At 36.3% G+C, this 18027-nt stretch overlaps 1 protein-coding gene across 6 annotated transcripts in view; it reads right to left on the bottom strand.

Annotated features, from left to right (window-relative positions):
• The window catches only part of LOC107586080 (cytoplasmic polyadenylation element-binding protein 3-like), a 38975-nt gene that overhangs the window by 7396 nt on the left and 13552 nt on the right, over positions 1-18027 (bottom strand). For 4 of the 6 annotated variants that reach the window (XM_016273301.1, XM_016273306.1, XM_016273303.1 and 1 more), the window contains exons 4-8: positions 13609-13665; positions 8559-8582; positions 5959-6126; positions 4812-4901; positions 422-540 (exon numbers count right to left, since the gene is read on the bottom strand). In XM_016273301.1, coding sequence (XP_016128787.1) covers positions 422-540; positions 4812-4901; positions 5959-6126; positions 8559-8582; positions 13609-13665 — 458 coding nt within the window. The remainder of the gene's footprint in view (positions 1-421; positions 541-4811; positions 4902-5958; positions 6127-8558; positions 8583-13608; positions 13666-18027) is intronic. The other 2 variants (XM_016273302.1, XM_016273307.1) reach the window with 1 other exon arrangement.

The raw sequence follows: 18027 nt of genomic DNA, 5'->3' as shown, positions 1-18027 counted from the left end.
GTGCTGTCAAACGATTAATCGCGATTAATCGCTTCCAAAATAAAATATTTAGTTTACATAATATATGAGTGTGTACCGTGTATATTTATTATGTATATATAAATACACACACACACATTTATATATTTCAGAAAAATATGTTGTTTATATATTAAATATATTTATTTATAATATAAATTATATGAATATAAATATAGACATGTAAATACATGTAAATATTTTCAAAATATATACTGTATGTGTGTGTATTTATATATACATAATAAATATACACAGAACACACACATATATTAGGCAAACAAAAACTTTTATTTTCGATGCGATTAATCGCGATTAATCGTTTGACAGCACTAATATATATATATATATATATATATATGTAAACCATATTTCCAGTGGGCTGTGGCAGCGCTTCACTCACTGGTTTATCTTTAATAGTGGGGCTCGAGACACACAGGTAGAGTTTCCCGTCCTCCTCGATGCAGGCGTCAATGAGGGCCTGGACTGAACTCTCCTCCTGGAAGAGCAGGAAAGCGTAACCTGCAGAAGGAAGAGCATGACAGATGAGACAGTCTCTGGCTTCACAGAGTCAGACTGCAGCCAAGACCAGAAGCGCCTTGACTAAGAGTCACAAGAAAGAACAAAAACCGCTGCTGATGGCAGAAACCGAAATGAGTCTGCATGGAGGAATAAAAACAACCAGCCTGAAAGTAACAGTAACCATTCATTCCATCTTTAAAGAGTCTAAGAATGAATAACTGATGATCAGAACAGGAAGATCAAACTATTTGAGACGCAATCTCATTCACATATACACACACACCCACAGTATTTATCAATTCACACACACACACACACACACACATATATATACATATACACACATTCAATAATGTAATACTAATCAAGCAGTAATTGATGGTACACCTACAGTAGTGTCTTCTATGTTCACTTGTTCACACATAGGACACCGCTTCATTCATGTATCTGCTGACGGGACAGATGTGAGCAGAACAGAGCTAGAACTCAATATGGGAGGGGCATGATCGACTGGGGCGGAGCTATGCTGAGGTGAAATCAGGACAGAGTGTTTCTTGTAGCTGAAATGAACACTGGGGAAACGGAATTGTCCACTAACATACATATTATAGTTACAAATATTTTTAAGCCAATTCCTATACAGTCTTTGACATTAACCAACATACACAGTCGATCTCTACTGGTCCTATGCAGTATAATGTTGTATTTGTTATTATATCATGTATTTTTGCACAACCATAACTTCCAGGACCAAAACTATCAATTTTATGAATTGACAAAGAATGGTTATTGTCTGTGAATTCATGACGTCCATCATGAATCAAGTCCTTCTGAAGTGTTTTTCCTTTATAACACTGCAGTTTGAGAACATCGGGATCAGAGCCAGCAGAAAGACCAGAGGGAAGAAAAGAACAAGGCATTCTGCTCCAGGGAAAGAGAGAGCGATAGAGTGTAAGCAACTGAAAGAACAGAGAAATATGAACAGCTTTGGGAAAGTAAATCAAAGACATCAAAAGAAATCAGAGGAGTGTGCTGGGAGAGATGCATATATAAGCATCAGATTTAAGAGTGTCAGAGGTTTCATCATTAGAGATTAAATATAATTTTTTTTAAATGCAGAAAAATAAATTCAGATTGGATTATTCTACTCATTTAGAGATTATGATGAGCCTTTTGTTTTGATTGTGTAATTCCTTTACCCACCAGCAGGGGCTAACTGGACCATGTTAACTAGCAAAACCTTGGCTTCACTTCCATCCTGCTTTCCAGCTGGTTTCTGAACAGAAGGTTCTCTTAAATAAATATCAGCGTTAGTGATAAGCGTATAACAGTACCACAAGAAAGCATTTAACCCTTTTTAATGTGTTTAGAGCCTCTGCGCTGACCTCAGTCCTGCCCACTGTGAGTCGTGATGCTTTACACAACACTGGATGGAAAAATGACCAGCATCTTCCATTCACTCAGTCTGGATCAGTGTTTCATATGAGCTGGAGGAACAATGAGCACATCTGCAAACAGCAGTTGCACACAGGACGGCGCAGGCATGAGGACTACAGGAGTCCAAATATATAAAATCCACAAGTGCAGATCATTATACAGAGCAGAAATCTCATAAATGAAGAAAAATACAGTGGCCTCAAAAAGTACTTGAACCACTTAAACCCTTCTTAATGTGTGAAATCATTGCATTATATAACAAAATAACAAACCAAGTGACATTTATTCATACTAATCCCACCGGACATTTTCATCACAGAGCACAGGACTTTTAACTATAAAATTTATTTGATTAATTAATCAGCATTTCATGTAAATAATTTGAATAAAATGTAAAATGTTTAACTGAATGAAAGATATCTATATGCTATACATATACAGTATGTGTATATATATATATATATATATATATATATGTGTGTGTGTGTATATATAATAGTAAAAAAAAAAGTTTGTCTCTCATAGTTGAGGTATACCTATGATGAAAATTACAGGCCTCTCTCATCTTTTTAAGTGGGAGAACTTGCACAATTGGTGGCTGACTAAATACTTTTTTCCCCCACTGTATATATATATATATATACACACACACACTATATATACATATAATAATAATAATAATAAATAAAATTATATATGCATCGTTAAAAGCTTTCAACTTTTAACTATAAAAAGCCAGAAAAAACTAATTAAATTAATCAACATTTAATTGACTAATAGAATTTGTATTTCGTTATAATATACGTATGTGTGTGTGTATGTGTATGTTTAAATATATATTTATATATATAATATATATTTATCTATAATATTTATAGATGCACCGATATAGATAAATAAGATAAATAAAAGCAATAAAATGAACAGTGAAAGTAACAAAATCTCGTACAATACATTATAACAGGCTTATTTAAGTGTGAAAATGACTTAAGGATATATATACAGTATCTCACAGAAGTGAGTACGCCCCTCACATTTTTGTAAATATTTTATTATATCTTTTCATGTGACAGCACTGAATAAATGACACTTTGTTACAATGTAAAGTAGTGAGTGTACAGCTTGTATAACAGTGTAAATTTGCTGTCCCCTCAAAATAACTCCGCACACAGCCATTAATGTCTAAACCGCTGGACACAAAAGTGAGTACAGTCCTAAGTGAAAATGTCCAAATTGGGCCCAAAGTGTCAATATTTTGTGTGGCCACCATTATTTTCCAGCACGGCCTTAATCCTCTTGGGCATGGAGTTCACCAGAGCTTCACAGGTTGCCACTGGAGTCCTCTTCCACTCCTCCATGATGACATCACGGAGCTGGTGGATGTTAGAGACCTTGAGATGCTCAATAGGGTTTAGGTCTGGAGACATGCTTGGCCAATCCATCACCTTTACCCTCAGCTTTTTTAGCAAGGCAGTGGTCATCTTGGAGGTGTGTTTGGGGTCGTTATCATGTTGGATTACTGCCCTGCGGCCCAGTCTCCGAAGGGAGGGGATCATGCTCTGCTTCAGTATGTCACAGTACATGTTGGCATTCATGGTTCCCTCAATGAACTGTAGCTCCCCAGTGCCGGCAGCACTCATGCAGCCCCAGACCATGACACTCCCACCACCATGCTTGACTGTAGGCAAGACACACTTGTCTTTGTACTCCTCACCTGGTTGCCGCCACACACGCTTGACACCATCTGAACCAAATAAGTTTATCTTGGTCTCATCAGACCACAGGACATGGTTCCAGTAATCCATGTCCTTAGTCTGCTTGACTTCAGCAAACTGTTTGCAGGCTTTCTTGTGCATCATCTTTAGAAGAGGCTTCCTTCTGGGACTACAGCCATGCAGACCAATTTGATTCAGTGTGCGGCGTATGGTCTGAGCACTGACAGGCTGACCCCCCACCCCTTCAACCTCTGCAGCAATGCACTGTGGAAGCACTCATATGTCTATTTCCCAAACATAACCTCTGGATATGACTCTGAGCTGAGAGCGATAACACCAAATTTAACACACCTGCTCCCCATTCACACCTGAGACCTTGTAACACTAATGAGTCAGATGACACCAGGGAGAGAAAATGGCTAATTGGGCCCAATTTGGACATTTTCACTTAGGGGTGTACTCACTTTTGTGGCCAGCGGTTTAGACATTAATGGCTGTGTGTTGAGTTATTTTGAGGGGACAGCAAATTTACACTGTTATACAAGCTGTACACTCACTACTTTACATTGTAGCAAAGTGTAATTTCTTCAGTGTTGTCACATGAAAAGACATAAAATATTTACAAAAATGTGAGGGGTGTACTCACTTCTGTGAGATATTGTATATAATAGGAAGGATATCGTATCAGTGGTATGAGAACTGTACCTGTGCTCTGTTTACCCTTCCAAACAAACTCTGTCACCTCTATCCAGATACTCACACAAATACAATGCACACGTGTAGTGAAATGCAGTAGGTCTCTCCCTCTGGGTGTGTATCTGTAAGCACTTGTCTGTGTGCATCTGTTCAGTCCACAGTAATGAACACCTGGAGGCACTTTGAAGCAATAGAGACCAATCTGACACACAACACAACAGTTTCCTGACGCGCTGAGACCAAACACTGACCAGCAGCCACACAATAGACTCATTTGAGGTGCATGCTGATTATAAACGCTCTCTGATGTAATACTTTCCCTGTTTTCACTCAAATGAAGGAGGTGTCACGGGGGAATCTGAATTGTTCAACATCTGCAGCTGTATTAAAGTGCAGCAGGAGAGATGATGTCAGTGTCATTACCTTTAGGGGGAAAATAGGATTTGCTTTCTGCTTTATGAGGCCAGTCCACCACCAGGTGACCATAGCGACGGAAACTGTTGGTGATCTCATCTGTAGGACAAATGGAAAGTATTTAGGCCAAAATATGGATTTACAATGAACATTGTAACAAAAAAAAGCAAGCAGTCACTGCCTCCCTTCTAAATAACAATGCTGTAGACTCTAATTCTTTAAAATGCAGTTAATTTCTATGAATGTCAAAAATCTTTAGTCATTCACCTGGTGTTTTTCTGTGGCCAAAAGTGCATAACCCACAGTCTATATAATATTCTGGTCTGAAGATATACTTTGGGTCAGTGCTAAATCTATGGAATTATTTAATGCTTCACTTATTCACTTTTGTCTACGCTGATTATTTTGGAAAACCCAATAAAAAAAAAATCTATGGAATTATTATTATTTTATTTTATTTGCCTTTATTGGCAACCAGGTGAAAAAAACAGGTCTAAATGACATTTTTTGTGCTTTGGTCATTTATGTTTTGTTTTTAGTTCGTTTCTTCAATATATAATATTTTTGTCATCTTATTGCTTCAATTTAAACCTAAACAAAAATAAGAAATGTTGCCTTGGAAAATACCTAAACGAAGTTCATCTAGTATTTATATATTAATTTATTTCAGCTTTATTTCAGCTTTATTTAACAGAAATGTTTTAAATAATTTTGGATTTAGTTTTAGTTAAAGGGATAGTTACCTAAAAATAAAAATGGTGTCATCATTTACTCATCCTCAAGAAGATATTTTGAAGAATGTTGGTAGCCAAACAGTTGCTGGTAGCCACTGACTTCTATAGAATTCAATAGTATTTTTTCCCCCTCCATATTATTGAAGTCAATGGCTACCGGCAACTGTTTGTTTCCCAACATTCTTCAAGAAATTGAGGGTGAGTAAATGATGACAGAATTCAAATTTTTGGGTGAACTCTCTCTTTAACAATAATAACAGATACAGATACAGATACATAGCAGCTCTAAAATCGTTGTGTATGTAATTTTCGATTCATGACACTGTACCTTTAACACATATGATATTTATTAAATCTTAATATTAATTAACATACTGTACCCGCCAAACTCAAGCTCAGCGCTGAGGCTTGTGCATATGTACCTTCATCGATGTCGGGTGGCAGTCCACCGACAAACACCTTTCTGGAGTAGCGCTCCATCCTCTCTCCGTTCTGACAGCGGCTGGGGGAGCTCAGGCCAGGGGTCAGAGACTGATCTCCATGACCGTCGTCCAGGAAGCCGTCCTCGAAAGGAAACAGTGAAGAGCGACCTGCAACAGGAAGTAGAGACAACAAACAAAAGAAAAAGGGAAAAGGAGGAAACACACAAGAAAAGGAGTTAGAGGACAAAAAATGACAAAGAAAACCAAAGGGGAAAAAAAACACTTAATTTCTACACCAATTAATATTATTATAATATAATATACTACCTTTCAAAAGTTTGGGGTGACTGTGTTTTTTGTTGTTTTTGAGAAATAATATTTTTATTCAGCAATGAGACATTAAAGGGTTAGTTCACCCAAAAATTAAAATTCTGTCATTAATTACTTACCCTCGTGTTGTTCCAAACCCGTAAGACCTTCGTTCATCTTCGGAACACAATTTAAGATATTTTTAATGAAATCTGAGGGCTCTCTGACCCTCCCATAGACAGCAAGGTAACTACCACGTTCAATGTCTAGAAAGGTACCAAGATGATCGACAAAGTAGTGTGACATCAGTGGTTCAACTGTAAAGTTACAAAGCTACGAGAATACTTGCGAAAGAAAATGCGCAAAGAAAACAAAAATAACGACTTTATTCCACATTTTCGTCTCTACTGCGTCACTTGTGGATGCGCGTTCACAACAGTATCATGACGTGAGCGTGTGGCGGCGCTGACACACTCTTGCATATATGGTCGTGAACGCGCATCCACAAGTAATACAGTAGAGACGAAAATGTGGAATAAAGTCGTTATTTTTGTTTTCTTTGCACAAAAAAGTATTCTCGTAGCTTCGTATCTTTACAGTTGAACCACTGATTTCACACGGACTACTTTGTCGATAATCTTGGTACTTTTCTGGACCTTGAGCGTGGTAGTTACCTTGCTGTCAATGGGAGGGTCAGAGAGTCTGCAGATTTCATCAAAAATATCTTAAATTGTGTTCCACAAATTGTGTGAACAAAGGTCTTACGGGTTTGGAACAACACAAGGGTGAGTAATTAATGACCGAATTTTCATTTTTGGGTGAACTAACCTTTTAAATTTATATTAAAATGCTGTTTTTGTTTTTTTTTACTTTCTGTTCATCAAAGAATCCTGAATGGAATGCGACAAAATGTATCATGGTTTCAACACGAATAAAACGCAGTACAACGGTTTTCAACATTGATAATAATAAGAAATGTTTCAAATCAGAATCATCACAGGAATAAATAAAATTTGACAATATATTCAAATAGAAAACTGTTATTTAAAATTGTAATAATATTTCTCAATATCACTGATTTTACTGTATTTTTGAAAAACAGCCTTGCCGACCATAAGAAACTTCTTATATAACCATGAAAAAATAGTACCACTTCCAAACTACTGAATGGTAGTATATTCATATATTATGACATTTGATTTCAGTGACACATATTACAACACATTTGTTTAAAAATGGCTAATTAATTAGATACTACATGAAACGGGATTGTTCCAAAGTTAAATGAAACAATGAAGCTTTCCTAAAATAACACATTTAAGCGGTCATAAAAAATAAAAATCTCAAGTAATTACACAAACAACAATCAGTTTCTTTATTTTCGTACTCATATTTGTGAAGTGTTAACCTGAAGACATGTAAAAAAATAAAAAATAAAAATAAAAAAGGATGTGATCCATACAGTATGATCAGGTAGGCATTAATATCCAAAGTGTCATAAAACAAGGCACATTTTCATATAGAATTGCAAAAAAAAAAAAAGTACTGTGATCAGAAGACCCTTAGACATAAACGCTGATATCCCTTTTCCATCGTTATTCCTAGTTTTAAGAACATATTTAAACATGCACAATTATTTCAATCAATGTCATAATGCTGTCTTAATTGATCAGTTTTTTAAACATGCAAAAAAACTATAATAAACCCACATACATGATTGTAAATCAATGTATTTTAGACAGGTGGGTAGCGACGAAAATACAAACTATAGGTATGCTAACACTGGTGACTTTCAGACAGCTTTGGTGATTGTAGTTTTTATACGTTAGTGGTTCATGGTGGAAAAGGGGTATGAGAGAAGTACTAGAGCGAAAGCCAAAACATGTGAGGTGTAAAACCCTCTGACACAGAACTGGATGACAGAATTAGTCCAACACTTGAAATGAGAAATGCAGCAAGCCCATATGATTAAATTCAAACATACAGGGTATGTCAACTCTCTAAATAATATTTTACCATCCATTGACCATTTTGTTAGGAAATCAATGGCTAAAATATTCCTCTGAATATATGCAATAACATAAAGGAAACAGTATTTTAATTATTAGCAGAAAACAATGGCAAAATGAACATGAATTAATGCAATCACTGCACAAATGAAGCAGATATTATGATATTATGACCCCCACCCCCCCCATGTTCCAGTGACCCTTATAACCAACGACGATTTCAGCCCGAGCAAAAGCACCGTCATTTCTGCGAGCACAAACATAAAGAAGGCGACAGGTTACCTCTTCTGCGACCATAGCTCCTGGCTGTTCGAGAGCAGAGAGACGGGTGAAGAGAGAGAAAGAGGGACATGACAGAGGGGACAGACAGAAAGAAGGGGGAGAGAGACAGACAGAGGGTTTTTCAAGCTTGTTTTCACTTGTCGTTGCATATGAAACACTTCGTAAGGCAATATTAGTATGCATTGCCGCAAGAGATCATGGTCATGGTTTTTCTATAGATAGTTTCTCTTTCAGGTGAACAGAATCTTCCTGTTCAAGTTACAATTAGTTAAACAGTTGACGTGTTTATTGCTAGCTAATGGAAAAACAAATCCACACAATCCAACAAATCTAAATGGCACAAAGATCTGAAGGAAATTTTATTGCAAAAAAATTTTTTTTGGTTCCAAATAGTTAATTTTAAATGTTATAAAATTATCAAATTAAAAATACATTAGATTTTTATTTTTATATATGTTAAATAACTGTTTTCTGTTTTAAAGGGGTCATATGATGCTGCTAAAAAGAACATTATTTTGTGTTTATGCGGGTTAAGGTTCAAAAAACACATTATTTTCCACATACTGTACATTATTGTTTCTCCTCTATGCCCCGCCTTTCTGAAACACGTCGATTTTTACATGATGCCTTGTCCCGGAGCGACGAGACAAAAACATTAAAACCCATTACAAACGAGGCATTTGTTGCATCCAGTGGGGACATAATTACGGATTATAATGATTTATACTGTCTTTTTACGCGTTGCGTTGCATCGCATCGCGCCGCGTAAACATAAAACCATGTCTGCATTTGTGATCGGAGAAATTACAAACAACAAGCGCTACTCTACACTGCTCAAAACTCACGTTTGAATCATCAGGCAAATCAAATCAAAGGCAATGGCAAATTCTTTAAATATGAACACGTACTTACAGTCTGTGAGTCAGAACAGCCGGCATTGTAGTCTACTCTACCAGGATCAGTAAACAGTCTTCCATAAAATGCGCTGCACACATCTGAATATTTGGGTTGAACTGTTCTGGAACAGTGCTGTAAATTCAACTTAACCACTGATTTCTAGTCGTGTCCTCTTTTGGAAGACCAAACAAAGTAGTTTCACTTTCACAACGAAACACACAGCGTCACACACGGCGGGCTTGAGTGAGCGGCGGACGGCCGGCTTGCGGCAACCACATGTGACGACCCCGGGCTGGACTCCGCTTCGTCCACAGTGAAAGCGTTTTGCGCAAGGTATTGATGTATTTCCTCAGCGACCAGCACAGATCAGCTCTAGGCATGACGAAGCGGATATCATATATAAGTAGGTTCGCTTTCACAACGAAACACACAGAGCCTTCACGACATGGCGGTGGCAACAATACTACAGTGAGAATAAAAGTTATGCCTTCTTTCTTTGCGTGAACATTTGGGCGGTGTTATGCAAATCTTCCCACATTGTGACATAGACATGTGGGGGCGTGCTAGAACGAGCCGTTTTAGGTAGGCGTGGTTGACTCTTAACTTTTATAAAGAATATCTCTTTGGATTTGAGACTTTAGTCTTTGCAACTTTACAGATCTGCTTTATGCACCAAGAGCTTGTAACACTAAAGAGAAAGGAAAAATTGAAATCGTATCATATGACCCTTTTAATATCTTTTAAAATGTTATTTATTCCTGTGATGGTAGAGCTGAAACATAAGAGTTATGCTGTTTAATATTTTCGTGGAAACTGCGGAAACAAACTCTTTTTTTTTTAGTTTAAAAAATGTTTTTAATCAATTTAAGGCATCTTTGCAGAATTATATTAATTTATATTTAAAAAAATATATATTAATTTCTAAAAAAAACAAAAAAAACTGACAATATCCTGAAGTAGTCGGGTCTAAAGTGAGAACTGCTCCAAATGCATGACATTTTCCGAGCTGGAGCTATTGTTCTCATTTCTGTGGCGTCTCACTTTTTGGGTTTTCATTAAAACTGTCTGTAGTCACTGCGTACATAGAGATGTCTAACTGGCGTGTCAGGTGCTCTCATACCCCTAGCAACAAAGAAAAGTAGAAAGCTACTGTGTCTAGAGTGAGTCACCACACACCCAGAGAGACGGACGGGTATTTGTTCCTCAGTGGGATTTGAGAAGTGACTGTAGGGCAGCAAGAAAAAGGAAAGTTACAGTGATACAGCAGTTTCTCTTTCTGTAAAGAATAACCACTGTCACACTTAAGAGTGAGAAACCCCAACTGGTGGAAGTCCCTCGGGCTGATTCTTAATACAAGTCACAGCATATCACACACATCCTTGACACTCTGGGACACAGAACAAGAACATGGAGCTGGTTGAGAATCAAAACTCTGTTCTCTAAACATGGTGTGAAATGAACACCAGCCAGTTTTGCTTTATAGATGGATTAATGTGTGTGTGGACCCAGACCATCAGGAGATTATAATGAGAAAATCTACTTGTGCAGATCGGTTCTAGTATAAAGATGTGAGGGTGGTGTTCACAAATAAAAAAATCTAAATAATGAGGCATTTCTTAAGTGCTTGACTATGTATTCTTGCACTAGATATAAGAAGTCTAAAGCCGTTACGGCATGTCTCACTAACTCAGCATCTCACAACAGGACTAACATGTTTTTAAGACACCGTATTGAGTTAAAAATAGTAACTTTTGACATGCAGGACAGCATATCAATGTCAGTTTGAAAACATGGACCAATCAGCTAAATCTGCGGCAGGATAAACATATTTACACCCAGTATAGACAAGAATAAAGTCATGTGTTTGAGTCATTTTTTTGCAATCAGTTAACTAGGACACTAATCAAAGTGATTCACATACAAATTCACTTTTAAAGCCAATGTAAATGCAAAAATGGGTTCATTTTCGGTCCACTAAAAGTTGCAAATATATAAACTATGGTTTTCATCATAACATTTTTGCTAACTGTAATAAAGCTGAAAACACTTAATAAACATTAAACATGAATAAACTTAACTTATTTTAGCTAGTTGCCAAGGCAACATTTCTAATGTTCGATTAGTTGAAGTACTAAAATTACTACATGTAAAAAGAAAATAAATAAAAATGGAAACCGAACTAAAACTGGAATAAAAATAAATTAAACCTAAATAGTAATACAAAAGCAAAATTACTAAAATTGTAACTAAAACTACATTTTAAATATGAATATTTACATTTAGATATTGTATTTGTTGACCTGCATGTCATGTGACCATTAACCAACAACATGCAAATGTGATACTTAAAATGTATTATTATTAATTATCAGGGGGACTTCAAGTAAATATTAGGTGAAAGAGGTTCAGATGACCAAAAAAAAGTTTGGGAATGCCTGCATTACATGTAAATAAGAAATAACGTAAATGTGTGCATTTTAATGTGTTTGAAAGACAAAAGCCTTGCAAAGACATAGAAATACATGGTTAAATAACCTACTAAGTGATAATTCAAATAAAAATTTATGTGCTCATCAGTAGTTGATGGAATGTTGAAACACTTCTTAAACCTGAAATGATTTTTGTCGAATGCTGTGTAGCCACCTGACTAATGACAAAATCCACAAAACTGGAAGACTTTCTGAATGTATATAAGAGGTGGGCTATTTAAAAGATGAAAAAGAGGAATTAGGGAGAATCAATAAATGATGAATCATTTATTGCTATTGTGTGAATAATATGTAATCATGTAATCAATAAAAAAGTACGTTTTGAGTATTTTAAAATGTAATATAATCTAATTACAAGTACTCAGTTTTTGGAATCTGATTACATAATCCAGATTACATGTAATCAGTTACTACCCAGCTCTGCCATACAGCAGATACGCAAATACCAACTACAACCATCAAGCTAATGAGCACGATTAGCTCAAGTCATCACTGTGACCCTGGTAAAAACACTCCTGGAGTTTCCTCCCTTTCATGTTTGTTCCTCTGGCCATACGCCAATCGCTGAGGTGTGTGTATAAGCTTTCAGTGCAGCTAATCATAGCAGGGGAGACGCTCATGTGTGCGGTTTGGTGGCACCATAGAAGGAAACAGAGGGTCAGCACATTGCACTGGGGCCTACAAGACACTAATAAAAGACTGAAATGGGTTTTGCATTGGCTGATATGGGAAATTAAAAGGGAAATATAATGTCTATATTAACAATACAACACAATTTAATTATAGCAGAAGAGATGTAAACAAAACTGCTAAATTAAATGAAACATTAGATTCTGAAACAGACACAAGGGGGAGACTCAAAGTGGCACTGTGCAAGCATACACTAACACTCCCATTCAAAAGTTTGGGATCAGTAAAACATTTTTTTTTTAACAGCAAGTATGCATTAAATAGTATAATGTTCCAAAAGTTTCTTCAAAAATATTAAGCAGCACAAACGTTTTCACATTTGTTAATAATAAGAAATGTTTCTTGGGCATCAAATCAGCATACACTCAACAATTCTGGGTTAAATATAACCCAGCGCTGGCTTAAAAAGGAACAAATCCAGCTATTGGGTTGTTTTAACCCAGCTATTGGGTTGTTTTGACCCAGCGGTTGGGTTCAAAACATCCCAACCGCTGGGTCAAAACAACCCAATAGCTGGGTTTGTCCCTTTTTAACCCAGCATTTTTTTAGAGTGTATTAGAATGATTTCTGAAGGATCATGTGACACTGAAGACTGGAGGAATGATGCTGAAAATTCAGCTTTGCATCACAGGAATAAAGTACATTTTAAAATATATTCAAATAGAAAACTTAATAATATTGTAATACTATTTCTGTTAAGAACATTACACAATTCTGCTGTTTTACTGTATTTATGAGTCTTAATGAGCATAAGAGACTTGGTTCTAAATAATATAAAAAAACAAAAAAATCGTACAGAACCCAAACTTTTAAACGGTAGTGTATATAAAGTAGTTTGGCTCAGCAGATTGGAATAAGAGGGAATATAGAACAAGATATATTTGCCGTCTTAGAAATCCTACACTTTGTTCATCTGAAAAAAAAGCAACGTGTTCATCAGCATTAATAAGATATTGTAAGAGAGAGATACTCACAGTTCAGTGGTAATATGTGTTCAGCTACTGGATGGTGAAAGTTGAGACCCATGCGACCTATAAAGAGATGAGAAAAACAAACCATGAGATTTATGACACTTATAATATTAGACACTTATTATTAGAGTTTAATTCATCAAACAGACATAAACATCAGATGTAAGGCCTGAAACACAATTTTTTAACCAATAACAATAACCAACTTTTTAAAACAATATTCTTAACCAGTTCTCCTGATTTTAAATACCCATTTCTGCTTGTTTTTTTGAACTTTTAGGAGTACAGATGAATTTTAAGATACCAATTTCTTTAAAGCTCACAGACTTGGACTAAAAGCAAGAAAACTGTTATAGATGAGAATGCAAAGCGTACTTGCATTGTATAACAAACAGTGTTCTAACACTAGCATTCTCTGTTCTATTTCTATTCTATTTACTTGTTTTTCTTTTTATTTATTATAAAAAAACAAAACAAAACAAAAAACCTTGCTACGTGTACTGTGTTAGACTAACCAGGACTTGTCACAGCACGTACATATTGTTGCTCTTTTTCTGATTTAATTGCGTTTACTGTCATCATTTGTAAGTCGCTTTGGATAAAAAGGTCTGCTAAATGAATAAATGGAAATGGAAAATGCTAACACAGAGTGTGCTTATAGTTCAATTATAACCCAAGTTAGCGAATAAAACACTTGCATTTGTATTTTTTTGATTAAAAACATCTATTTATTAGTGCTGTCAAATGATTAATCATGATTAATCGCATCCAAAATAAAAGTTTTTGTTTACATAATATATGTGTGTACTGTGCATGTATATATTTAAGAAAAAATGTTTTTGTTTATATATAAAATATTTATTATTTATATATAATATAAATTATATATAAATATATAAGTAAATATATGTAAATATTTTTTAAATATATACATGCATGTTTATGTATTTATATATACATACTAAATATACACAGTACACACACACATATTATGTAAACAAAAACTTTTATTTTGGATGCGATTAATCATTTGACTACTATTTTGACTACTACTACAACACTGCTATTTATGAATAGTTTTCTAAATGAGGACGTTCACACATATCCCCAAATTTTTGTCATATTAGCGTACATATAGGCACAAATGCATTCCCCAAGTATAGCTAAGTAAACATACATGGATTCTCTGTAATTACATGAAGAGTTAATTTGCATGGCTGTAAAACAGCTGTTGACTTATTTTCAGAATCAGAGCTCTAATGTGCCACCACTGTGAGCAAGCCTCGACGGCGTCTTATGCAAATTCTGAACCGTCGCAAGCAAGTCATATTTGCAAAGTTCTTCCCTACAGCACACAGAGAATCCCAGAGATGCTCTGGTTTAACCAGTGCTTTAACCAATGCCAAATAATGAGATAATAATGCCAAACCATGAGAAATTTGCGCAATGGTGCGGTTTCAACAGGTATTGGCTCTGTGAGATTGCAAGACGAACGAACGGGGCACATGCTTCCCAGCTTGCATGTGTTGTTCGGACTAGTGTGCTGGGCTATATATAGCGTCTCTGGTGAGAACCAGCAGCTGTGCTGAGAGCACATCCTTCACATTTGGACTATTTTCTCAATAATTCAAATCAAAGCAGCTCAACCGTCAGCACATGTGCCAATGATAGCCAAAGCACACTAATAAAAAGGTGTAAAGTTGATTCTAAATGAACACGATTTAATCATAAGGCATCAACACCTTTGAAGTGCCCCATGATTCATCTCATCAACAGCACTGTGCCCTTTAAAGGAAGCCTACGCTTCAATTACATAGTCATTTGAATTAAATGGCACTGCTCAGTCATTTTGAACAAACAATACTCACGAACAATAAACAAAAATATGTTACTAGTCAGTCTCTTTCTCTTGCTTTCCAGACAATATAACTAAAGGTCCTAAAAACAAGATTGCATGTGCATTAATGCATTGGAAAAATGCTTTTACTCAAAGCGACTTAAGGTGTGGTCACATTTACCAACATTTTGTGGGCAAAAAAGTCAATTGTCTATTAGTGTAGTGTAAGCATGAATCACAGCTCAAACAGAAATCACTTCTAGACCAAGCAGTGAATTCATGTGACTAACTCTGAAATTTTTCGTACTCAAGAAATTTCTATTGAAATGACTGGATTTCACCTGTGATATTTCGCAGAACAGCTGTAAATGTGCATTCAACATACATTTTATATGTATTTTAGGCATTGCTACAAGAAGTTGAATTTACCCTGGGAATCAAAAATCGATAATGCAGAGAATTTTCAGAGAAATCATCTTGAATTTAAGTGCATGTTTTTCCCCCCCATTCATTTTGGCATAAAACTCACTAAATTTAGTCTTGTATTTAATGCTATTTGGCTTTTTCATCTTGTTTTGAAGATATTTTGAATTTCACTGGAACTCAAGATACTTTGTACTAAACGAAATGGACAAATACTTCCTTTCCAACATGCATTTGGTTTAAACACTAGAGACATTGTGGGAAAATTTGCATGAGCAAATCTGAGGTCAAGCAGATAAAGGGAGACACTTCTAGAAATTTAAACAAAAAAAAGCTATAACCTTACTGTAATTCAATAATTTTGCACTTCCTGTGAAATATTACAGTGATGCACACAATTATTTCAGAGCGGCTGTAATTCTGAGTCTTGTTTCAGACTTCAAGACAGCTGGAAAAGAGTCAGTGGTGAATACATTCCTCTCCAACACGTCTCTAACTGACTGCAGATGTAGTTCTTCTGACCCAACAGTGACATAATGGACAGACTCTGCTGGTTTGAACATTACCATTCTGTAAAATATAAAACCAGCTTTAAATGGTAGCTGGATTGTGAGGTTCACCAGATGAATACCATCAGGTAGGGAGAAGGATGAGGTGGTTGACTATCTTGGTAAAGGGCCTAACTAGGCTCTTAAGGCCGGGACACACCAAGCCGACGTTGGCCGTTGGCTATCGTCAGGCTGACGGCGAGCGACGGTCGGGTTAGTTTGTTTGGTGTGTTCCCCTCGTCGGCTCTCGTCGGGCTCACGTCGGGCGGCAGTTTGCGTCGGGGCCATCGGCGCGAGTGAGAGCTCTGATTGGATGTTCAGTTTAGCGAAAGAGTCATAATGAGTCGAAAGTTTTCATAACAACATGAGCCGCTTAAAATGATTAAAGTTATCAACGTTACTGATATTCAAAATGGTAAGCAAGCGCGGCTTTGTTTACGTTTCGTATATCTGCATTTATCTCGTATATCTTTGTTTCGGTTTCTCCTTTTGAATGACGAATATATACTATTGATAGCTGCTGATATAGACAGTTAATTCCTCTCATGCATGCGCAGAACACACGTGTTAGTTTGCCGTCAGCTGTAGTCTGTGCGGTGTGTTCGAGTGCAGCTTTTTGGTCCGACGCTACCGACAACACCGTCGGCTTTCGTCACCGCTAGTTCTTTGAAGTTGGCTTGGTGTGTCCCGGCCGTTAAAGTGGTCAAGCTGGTTGAGACCTTCAAGTTCAAGATGGTCTACAAGCCCAGCCGGGTAATGGCATTCTAGCTAGTCAATCACATAAAAACATTTAGACCAGCTAATGAACAACTTGGACCTGTTAGAAACCAGTTACCATGCTACAGCTACCACCTTAAGCTGGTTTTAGCTGGATTTGCCAGTATTCTCATACTACAGCTCACATTCATTTAAGATAACCATCTGTATTCTTTTGACAGGGAAGAGGCACCTCAAAGATAGAGCCGAACATGTTCCCCTGACATTTCCTCACAGGGGTCTATGGTTATGCAAATCATGCATTTCCCTTTCCCCTCTCGTTTTTTTTGATCATGCCTAAACTCTGGAAGCAAATGTCAGCGTCTTTCATTCCACATGAAAGAGGGTGACTTTCTAGTCCTGTTATGACAGATACACATAAGCCATCTTTTCCCCCGACACAGCAGCTTAAAATAAAGGTTAGAAAATAACATCTGAGGACTTGGAGCTTCAACAACAGGGCACAATTACAAACGGCGTAAAACTTGTGTCTCAAACCACGTGGAATATACGTTAAACTCTTAAACCTAATTAGAAAAATATTCCATCTGACAATGGTTTTAGTACAACTATTGACTAAATGATGCAATGCATCATGAAATCTAAAATTTAGTCAATTTGATTTCATATCTTTCCTGAAAATAGGTAAATTGCAATATGTATTGAGAACTATAGTGAACTACAGTGTTTATATTAAAACCTCAGAAATTTCAATGGCACATTTCTTCCATTAGTGTTTTTTTTTATAATGAGCTGAATTTAGTAACACATTTTCTGAAAACAGGTCAGTTAAAATAGGTATGTTCAATGCAATTGTTTTGATAGAGAGAAAAAAAAAAGATATGGTTCAAGTTTCAA

This window comes from Sinocyclocheilus grahami, unplaced genomic scaffold, assembly GCF_001515645.1.
Source record: "Sinocyclocheilus grahami isolate Dianchi unplaced genomic scaffold, SAMN03320097.WGS_v1.1 scaffold77.1, whole genome shotgun sequence".
NCBI classification, from domain to species: Eukaryota; Metazoa; Chordata; class Actinopteri; order Cypriniformes; family Cyprinidae; genus Sinocyclocheilus; species Sinocyclocheilus grahami.
Note: the sequence above shows the minus strand (reverse complement) of the source record. Positions and strands in the feature narration are given on the sequence as shown.